Genomic DNA, 10,178 nt, shown 5'->3' with positions numbered 1-10,178 from the left:
CGAGTCCCCTCGCGGGCTCACAAGGCCTGGCAAAGTGCCCGATGGCACCGTAGGATCGACGCCTATAACTCGAGAGAGACTAGCATATGACTCCAACATCATGGCCCCCCAATTACAATGTGTTAACAACGTATGGATTCGAACTCTCGACCTTGGCGATGAAGAAAAGACTTTAGTACCAACGCAGTTGCCCACAATTGGGTTGTTTTAGGTGTTGGTGTTCGTTAAACTGAAGTAAATGAATTCTTATCTTGCAACTATTTTCTCTTATGCCAGATTTCGTAAAACAATTACAACATTTAGCTACGGTAAACTCTTATTCCGCATCGCAGAGTGGTAAACACACTAGTTTCGAATTAAAACAAGGATTTCAGCTTTTCCCTTCTTCTTTTTTCTCTGCTTTTTCATCGGTAGATAAAATTATTCCATCTCTTAAAAATAATGTGAAAAGCTTTAAGTGATTCTACATTCGAATCTATATATTTTTAAACTTGAGGTACTCAAATTTTAAATGAAATGTAAAGGCGAAAAATATATAAGGAGAAACCACCGGCCGAAGCATAAACTAATACCTTGCTGCAGTCATTAACCGACATGAACTAATTAATCCAATTCCCTCCTCACACGGGTCAAAAGATGATAAAAACAAACCCTAATCTCCGTACGAATCCCATGTTCTATTGCCAATTTTCCACTGGAAATCCTTTATATATTAGGATCAATCATGTGGATGATCCTGGTCAAACCGACGACTGTGCATTAACCGGCTCTATGCTTGGTATATTTAATAAAAGAGAAATTGCAATTTTCTTTCAATTTCGTCCCGCCCCTCATTCCAATGCTCCTTTTATATTTAATTTGCCGACCCATTTTTCTTAACAAATAAAGTAACATCAACATAGTAATTTTATATTCATTCACGGAAGCAAGTTGGCCACAAGTAGGGGGAATCGATCACGATTTCCTGAGCTTTCAAGAAGAGGCAATTACAAACCCAACGTTTTCCAAAAGGAGCATACTTACCTCATTAGATGAAAGATTAAGGTTCAAAAGTACAAATTTGGCTAGGTGGGTTTTGGGGTTGCGGTGATATTGTATGTGATCGCACACTATGCTCACACATTTGGCTCACATGCACATGCAATTGTATATATTAAAGATGTTGAACTGGGTCTACTTAATGTTTCTCCAAACCCTAGAAAATTTTACCAAGCTCTAGCCTTGAAGAAATCATAATAAACGTGAGAGAGAGAGAGAGAGAGAGAGAGAGAGAGAGAGAGAGAGAGAGAGAGAGAGAGGGGACTCTTCACATTTCAATTCATGGACATATTTTATCGAAAGAAAAGAAAACAGCAGACTGAATTAAAAACTGAGCGAACAGATTGGATCCCCAAGGAATTAATGTTGACCGACCTGTTCTCCGGTCAACATAACGATGGTTAGGTTTCATGTGATTTAATGGAACCGGCATCTAGAAAAACCCTAGAATCTAACGCGGTCAAAAAATCAAATTTTTTTATTGAGTTGCCAGCCAATAGTCGTAAGTGAGAACCTCACCCCCACATGGGTATTTCTCTGTTAGCGAGCCCTAATATTTTGTGAGGGAAAACACTTTTTAATGTTAATTACGAAGGGGCATAACAAACATCCGTCCCCATTCGATTGGTTATAGTGGTCGGTGTCCGAAGCCAAGTTGCGAATGCTTTTTTAATTGGCTCTTGAATTAGGACCAAGTGAAGATTCTACACGTACTGGCCATGCAGTTTTTCATCAACATCTAGGACGGATAGACCTTCTATGTGAAAGTGCTCGAAGATGTCAAGACACGCAAGTGTCTGCAGTCCTTAATTCTTGTTGGAGATTGGCCCGATGTTTCTAAAAGAGTTGTTGGTACATGAGTTTTACATCAACTGCTTTTGACTCAGTGCATCGATCTTTCTAAACTTCTTAGTTGATTTAACATTAGCTATTCTCAGTTTTTGGCTGATTATAATCGATTCTTGCTTAAGATCCTATTGTTTACAAGTTCCATTTGATGCATACAACTTGGTTTGTTTGTCGAATTTAACAATGTAACTTTTCATTTGTGATCTGATGATTGTATGTTTGGGTTGACTACGATCATTTGAGTGGTTGAGCTCAAAAGCAAATAGTTATTTACCTCGATTTTAGTATTTGGAGCTTTCTAACGTACCAATGTTAAATGTACTTAGGTGAAGCCACACACAGGATTTAAGATCAATGTAAACTCCTATAAATGGAGGGTGTGCAAAAAGACAAAGCTATCTGTAATTTTCGAGTGAATCTTTGGGTGAGTGATGTGAAGGATCTGTCTTTTATTGGATCGACGAGATGGACTTAATTTGAAACACGTAAAAATTCGCTAAAACTTGACCAAAGTAGAAAATCAGAAAAAAGATGTGACTATTGCAAACCATATTTCACCTTATTTATATAAATATAATGATAGTGCCATTAATCATCTTACTCTGTCGAGTTTATCTTTGTGACATTGAATTTGCGATGGGAAGTGTCTTGTTCGAGAAATACAAAGTTAATAATCATGATACCCCACCGTCCATGGCAATTGACAATCATTACCAAAACCTAAAATGAAAACATCTAAAATGAATGGTGTCCACGTAGTAACATATAAAAAAGAACCAATGCACTTGATTAAAAATGTCATGATCCTTGACATGATTAGAGAAGCGGCGACATTACTTATGCAATCATGTAGTTCGTAGCTTGTCTGAACTCGTAACAAATTCATAAAAGATCTAGCGATGCCAAAAGTTCATGAATTTAACAATTCTCACTTTCTGCAGCCACATATGCATAGCAACAACAGTCCAAAGTATCTAATTAAGAACAGTATTTTATGTTGCTTTGTCGGAATGGATGATGGTATCATCTTTTGGGAGAACAAGTACTCGATTTCAGGTTTGCCCTTTTACATAAGTTTTCTATGTGCAATGTACCTAACTAGCTTAAGAGACATACAATAACATTGAGGGGATAAAAAAGAGAAATAAATTAAAGTTTGTGTCCACTGCAAGTGCTTAAAGGCCATGTAGTAACTTTAGTGAGGAAAAACCAGAGACACTAAAACATCAATTTGATTATGTCTGCTGAGCAATGATAGAAAACTTTATGTCGATGGTTTTAACCACCAATTCTCTCACTAAGCATCGAACCAAGAGTGAATAAGATTGCTTGTAGAAAAAGAAAGTTGGCACTGGTAGTGTTGCTTACAATTGCTCTTTACAAATTTTATTAACTCGTGCTATGAGGCGCACTTATAAAGTAACTAAATAAGAAATAGTTACGGTTTTCAATGCATTAGCGTGAAATTGTAATTTGTATTTTGAAAATTAAAGTTTTATTCAAGAAGTATGGACTTAAATATTTGAGAGGCACTTGTTAACAAAATTACAACTCGAGAACTGATAAATTGATTGCAACACCACCCTCCAAGCTAATGGTGAGTTGCATGTTTTACACATGTATTCTCTTCCAATCCAATTCAAATCTTAGGCCCTAATATACAGCAAGCAAGCACGCCATATCCTCAAAGTCTTATATCAAGTCATTTGCGTATCAAACTTATTAATTTGCACTCAACAAGAAGAATAGTGATAGTATTATGATTGCAGTACAATTAATCGAACTGTCAAGTCTTAGCCCAAATACACGTTGAGGAGCTAATACTGTCATCCTACGACTTTTAAATCATATACAATCTATTTCATCATTTTGATTATTTCAGTTTAAAGTTTCCATTAATGTCATCACATTTAGAAATTAATATCTGTTATGTTACTACTTAGTGAAATTAAATGCAATTTCTCCATAGACGACATCAAGATCTAACCACGAGTGCAATTAAAATCTGATCATTCTTGCAAATAGATTTCAACATCACTCTAACCATATCGACAAGGAGATCATCCACCCATATATATATATATGCTATTTTCATCCATAAGCTCTCCGGCGACTGGTGAGGATTCCTCCCTTGCATTTCTCGTGTCATAGATTAGCATAATATCAAAGTGTCATGAAAGTTTTGTCTAATGACATAAACCGTGATATCAAACTCAAGTGTATCGCCTTTACTAAGTTTGCATATCTTTCTTAAATGTTTGCCTAAATCAGTCTTGCAGAGCTCAGTGCGCTACATCCAACGTTGAGGAATTCTAACTGGTCCTGAGAATTCAGCTTTTCTTGCTACTGATTGATTGAATTAGTCTTTCAAATAGTTTCACCATGAATCTTCAAGATATAATGGTTCTTGAACTGGTTATTGAGACCACGTGATTGAAATACTCGATTTCCTTGTTCAATTACATGAAATCATAATAAATCACACTGCCGGCCTTGCACACAACAAATTACATTCATTTGTGTTTCTGCAAATCTAACTCGACTTCATTGATCAAGATAGCGCTTGTATGGAATTTGGCAACAAAAAGAGTTGAGAATTGCAAGTAATCAGCTTAAAAAATCATCCTTTCACATGTCATTCTAATGTAACATTCGCTATGAATACAAGTTTTAATTTTCAACATGAAGAAAGTCAATATGTACGTACGTGAGAGGAAACGTTAAGAGCTACGGGGATGCAAGTGTTTTAGGAGCGGTAATCCTATCAATTACACACTTGTTATTGATCTTTGCTAGTTCTCAAAAACCATCTGTGCACGTGAATTCTAATTTACCGTATTAACTCGCATACGCATTAACGTTTATCTTCACCATGCCGGCATGTAAGAGACCATTAAAGTTAAATGCCATCCCGTCATCGCCCATAAAAATGGTTTCAAGAAGCTTTTTACATATAAATACATTATCTGCTAACGATAGCTTAAACTTTAGCATAGAAACCTGTACGATTAAGTACCCGTAATGCCCCGAGGGAGTCACCAACACCGGTCGCCTCCCGCCCTTTTTACTGATAAAGAAGAAGAACTCATCTAACACCACGATGTGGCCATGGTTCATGTATAGCTTCATCAATTGTCCTTGGTTTAACGCAACTTAAATCCAGGTTACCTTGGGAAACAAAATGGCAAGTACAGACCATTTCCACCACAAAAACTTACAAGTCTGACTAATAGTACAACTCTTCATTCACTTCGAGAAAAAGGTTTCACATACATTTATGACAAAACTTTGCAAATCTTTAGAAATCTGAACATATAAGTGCTCATTAAATTGATGAGACGCGAAGCACAAGCGTGACACCTCTGTCTATCTGTCTGTCCGTCTCTCCACCCTTCCCTTCCTCGTGTCAATAGAGATTGTTGATTGTCGACTCTCTGATATCTCGATTGTAATCACCCAAAGGCTTGATTGAAATGATCCCTCACATGCGTAGCTAGGCAGGTGTTCTCAGACATTGGTGCACGTTCAGATCCTCCTTATGTTGGTCTTGAAACCTGCACAAAAAAAAATAAAAATAAAAAATGTAAAACACTGTCATTACAGTGAGGTAATAACCGGAATTGACATTAAATGGATACATACGTTTAGAGAATTAGCGGACGGACAGGAGACTCTTGCTTATGTCGCATGGTTGCCAGGTGGCTTTCGTGCGTTTCCCCTTTGGGGGTGTGGAGGTCACTCTACTATTCTCAATTTAGGAACCTTAATAATTCATAGAGTGATTGTACGTAAACAGTAGTGTATGACTTCTGTTTTGGAATATGAATGGCAGATACATTATACAACAGCACTTGGACATTGTTCATGGGTTCACTTGAGAAAAAGGAGATGAAAAAAAAAAAGAAAAAAGAAATTGAAAAGAGAAGATTCCTAGCTAGAGCCTGCTTAATCATCACTACAGAAAAAAGTGGCTAGTTTTGTCTCCATGTTTAAATGCACAATCAAATATCATGTCCTATAATTAAGGCAAATGTTCTGCTATGAACCAGGAATCAAATGGATAATGATGATTAAATCCCAATTAATTTAGACTCTCTCCTCTCTCTTGGTCTCCAGATAAAACGAACCTCAGCCCTAATTCAAAAAGCATAATAGAAAGTACAGAAGGCGGTGATAGTGACCGTCTCTACATGTTGTTCATTGATTCAAGACATATTCAGTTAATTAGTGTTTCCTGTGATGCTGATGTGCCATATTGAAGGTTAGGACAAGATGGTAATTTGCAGAATTGTACTAACTGATGTTTAATCTGTTTCTAGGAGAATTGGAATTGGGTTAAACATCATAACTAGCCCCCCATTTCCTCTTAGTTAATTAGAATTTGTTAATTTATATGTTTAGCACAGAGATTCATTGCACAATATAATGAATACATGACGGACATATATCTGCCAACATGATTGAATTACCAGGAAGTAACTTTCACCATGCTCCAAGCTTTGCATCAAATAGCCATACTCGTTTGTGGGAACGGGAAGACCAGACGAGTGAACCAGAATCGCATCTTGACCGAATGCCGATTTCATGTCTAGTGGCCCTCTTGGGACTTCTGTCGGCACGCCATTGATGAACACTGTGATTATTCCTGTGAAGATAACACATACCAAGCACAAGACAAGATAGGGGTTAGTCAAAATAAGACCCATTTGTTTTGAAAAAGTCATCAAAGAAATTATATATGTCAGAGTCCTTTTTTTTTTAGTTCTTCTCAACGGTATGTGGAAATTTGCCGACTACGAACTATTCAAGCACATAAAAATGTTCTTTCGGAAGTCACTCTCTCAGTCGGAAAAGAAAAAGAGGGAAAACCGTATCCTGCGGAGGGAAAGTTAGGGTTCCGCATGCGAATTAAATTAAAAAAACCCAGAGAGGGATTATGGCAGCTTTCTATGATATGTATGTGTTTTCTTGGTTCTCAGAGACTATTACAGTAAAAAGTCTGCAACCTCATGAGTTGAGCCAAATCTCTCTCTTGGGTAACCTAGTGAACTGTTTTTTATCTCTCTCTCGTATCGGAAAGCTTGTGGAAAGTTTGACAAAAAGAATACCAAGCGCAAAGGTCCTAAACATATGGTGACAAGAAAATTCTGGGAACTTAATTTTGGAGCAAATAACGAAGCTAAGCTCTAAAAATGAAATTCTGATAGATTCTTGCTGGTACCCAAAAAAAAAAAAAAAAAAACGACAGAATTAAAGGACACTATCACAATTGATTTACCAGATTGCTGATGATAGTGCATATTTGGAGCCTCAGGATGGCTCAAGAATGAAGAAGCTAGACCCGCAGTGCAGTTCTGGTCACTTTCAGGAAATCCCACATGATGATGACTCACAAAGCTTGGAAAGAAACTGTCGCTAGCCTCTTGACTTATGACTCCGCATGAAGAAGAAGAAGATGCTGACCCATAAGCACTGTAATTAGAATAAGGCGAGCATGACGACCCATAAGATGCAAGACCCATGTTGGAACTTGAGCTTCCATCATAACACTGATGATGAATTGCACCCTCAGCTTGCTGGCCCTGATAATTGTTATTCCTCTGCTCGGCCGCGGCGGTGGCAGCAGCCAGGCTGGCGGCCTGCATCTGCCGCTGGCGGCGGCGGGACCTTGACCGCCTGTTCTGGAACCAGTAGAAGACGTTGGCGTCACCGACCGCGCCAAATTTCTCGAGCAGCTTCCGTATCCGCACCGTCTCGTCCTTGGGCGGGTTCACCATCCCGCTGTTGAAGATGGACTCCAGGATCAGGATCTGCTCGGGCTTCGGGGTCCACCGCGACCGCACTGGCTCGCCGCCGCCTCTCTCATGGCCGTGGCTCGGGCTGCCATTAGGTTCTTGGCTCTGATCTTCCATGGGAGGACCCCCAAAGAAAACAAGAAGGGAAAAACTAAAAGAATATTACACAAGAGAAGGAGAGAAATATATTATAGTTCTTGGGAAGCTGCTAAAACCAAGGCGAAGGGAGAGAGAGAAAAATTAATAACGTGGAGCGACCTTGAACTTGCACCGAAGCATCTAAAGAGGAGTGAGAGCTATATAAAGGGCAAAAGGGAATGTCATGGTTTTTCATTGAATAATTACGGTTTCACCCTTGTTGTTTGGCACCACAACAGGCACCAAACTCTTGGCTCAAGTTTCTCTTGTTCAATGTACCAAAGTGCGTGGGACAAAATATATATTTATATAGTTGGAACGAAAGCGTGTGGGCGCGGTGTTGTTTTTCGGTCCCTATGTACATGTTGTCTATAAGTCAACTTACTCCACTCCGACCATCCTAGTTGATTGTCAAAAATTCACAGTGGAGAGAGAGAGAGAGAGAGAGAGAGAGAGACATAATCATCATCGCAACCTTCTCAAATTCAACACGAAGTGACGAAAAAGCGAAGATCCGGCGTCAGCATGTTTCCCCTGAGGATGAAAATGAACATGCAGCTCAACAAAAGGTACTTCGTTCTCTCTTTTGGCCCTTCAAGGTTTTCCGGCTTTGATGATCTGACCGAACCCAGTTGAAATCGAGTTAATTGGGAACCAATTACCGCACTCTGAAATCATTGGAGTTATTTTATTGAGAGCAAATTGGTACTCCGTCAAAGAAAATTATGGGTACCATGTTAGTTTCTTGTTTTTCTACTCAGTTATCTAGCTAAAATTATACGATCTCGTTATAAGAATTCGAGTGGGAAGAATGTCCGGGACCAGTTCCTTGAGCAATGAACTCAAAATTAGTGATTCATAGCCATATTGGGGTTCTGTGCTCCTAGGACTCTCCTACTTTGAGTCCATGTGCGTCTGAATTTCCCTTTTGAGTTTATCCGTGGCATTGTAGTTCGTTCACGAGTCATTTCTTAGCAGAATATCATTGGAATCCGCCCTCATATGAAAGATCTACGGTATAATCAATAATGCACCACTCAAAAGATCCTTGAGGGTTGGAATTTGAGTTCTATCCTAGGTAGTCGCTTCGCATTAGTACAATAATTAGCCGCTATTAATTTCTTTCGCCCTATCTATACGTTTAATATAGGCACCCAATAGTACTAGTGGGAAACTTTTAATGAACCCTTTAATATATGTAATGCCCCTGTATGGGTTGCTGACGTCACTAAGGTTGAGATTCCATTTCTCAAAGATAGTCCGCATATTTAAGTGATCAAGAAAGAAGTGCCTCCTTCAAATGATTTAATGTAAAGCACTGTACTTCAAGTCTCACATCAAATGGAAGAGACGTATTTCTTAATGCAAAGCAGATCCATCTCCAATCATCTTCTAAAGTGCTTTCTTTGGGAGTTTGGCTCGCATTTACTGGCCAGGATCACGAGAAGCGGTTTTAAAGTAACTATTCCAGCAAGAAGGATGGAATCCCGATTTGGTGTGCTCAGGGCCATATATACGCGACACTGATATTATCAATGTGGATAAGGCTATATGGAACTTGGTGTGAATCAAGTCGGGGTGTGTTGTATGACGATGAATTTCGTTTGTACAATAATTAAACACTTCTGTGGCACAGGAAATATTAAAAATACAGTGCAGCAGTAAACAATTAACAGATGATGTCTCAATTTCAAATTAGATTCAATCATTTAGGAGATCGGCACTCAGTTTTTCCAAAACTCCTGCATTTTCTCTTCGAGGTTGCATGGGAAAATAACTGGCAAGAGGTGGTCAGAATGGTAAATGTTCAGAGACGTGTATAAGGGGAGAAAAAACTAGGGTTTTCGTTTCTGTGGCAAGCAAGTGCATGTGAAGCTATGCATGGAAAGCTGGGTCGAACCCGAAAAAAAAAAAAAAAGAAAGAAAGAAAGAAGAAAAACCCTACCATTATTTTATACCAAGAATGGTTAAGAAACCGTGCGCTATTATTTATTACCCGTGACGTTGAGCAAACATGGCTTACAGTGGAATTCATGAGAAACTCTCTGCAAGAAAAAAAAAATTAAAACAGAAAGAAAGCAAGAAAACAAGAACACGAGAAAGAGAAGTTTTTAAATAATAAACGAGAGGAGGGTAAAGAGTCTCAAAGGGTGGCTTAAAAGTCGAACAGGTTGCTCACATCCCCATTCATACAGATTACATAGAAGGTTATCTATGACTTATATCTGTACATAAATACTAACACACGTACAAAGGGGCAAAAAGTTAAGATAAAGAATGGAGAGAAAAAACAAACAGCGACCGACTTTGCGTCTCAGACGCGGTTTTCTGTCTCTCTGACAGGCAGCTCTGCAGATG

At 38.7% G+C, this 10,178-nt stretch overlaps 1 protein-coding gene across 1 annotated transcript; it reads right to left on the bottom strand.

Annotated features, from left to right (window-relative positions):
* Positions 1–5,034: 5,034 nt before the first annotated feature.
* Positions 5,035–7,941, bottom strand: LOC104443380 (WUSCHEL-related homeobox 11). Its single transcript, XM_010056742.3, has 3 exons — positions 7,166–7,941; positions 6,357–6,532; positions 5,035–5,441 (listed from the first exon to the last, which is right to left on the bottom strand). Exons 1-3 carry the CDS (start codon positions 7,797–7,799, stop codon positions 5,424–5,426), a joined length of 828 nt encoding a protein of 275 aa, XP_010055044.1. The 5' UTR covers positions 7,800–7,941; the 3' UTR covers positions 5,035–5,423.
* Positions 7,942–10,178: the final 2,237 nt, after the last annotated feature.

Source organism: Eucalyptus grandis, chromosome 1 (assembly GCF_016545825.1).
Source record: "Eucalyptus grandis isolate ANBG69807.140 chromosome 1, ASM1654582v1, whole genome shotgun sequence".
Classification (NCBI taxonomy): domain Eukaryota; kingdom Viridiplantae; phylum Streptophyta; class Magnoliopsida; order Myrtales; family Myrtaceae; genus Eucalyptus; species Eucalyptus grandis.
This window is presented reverse-complemented; position numbering and strand designations above follow the sequence as displayed.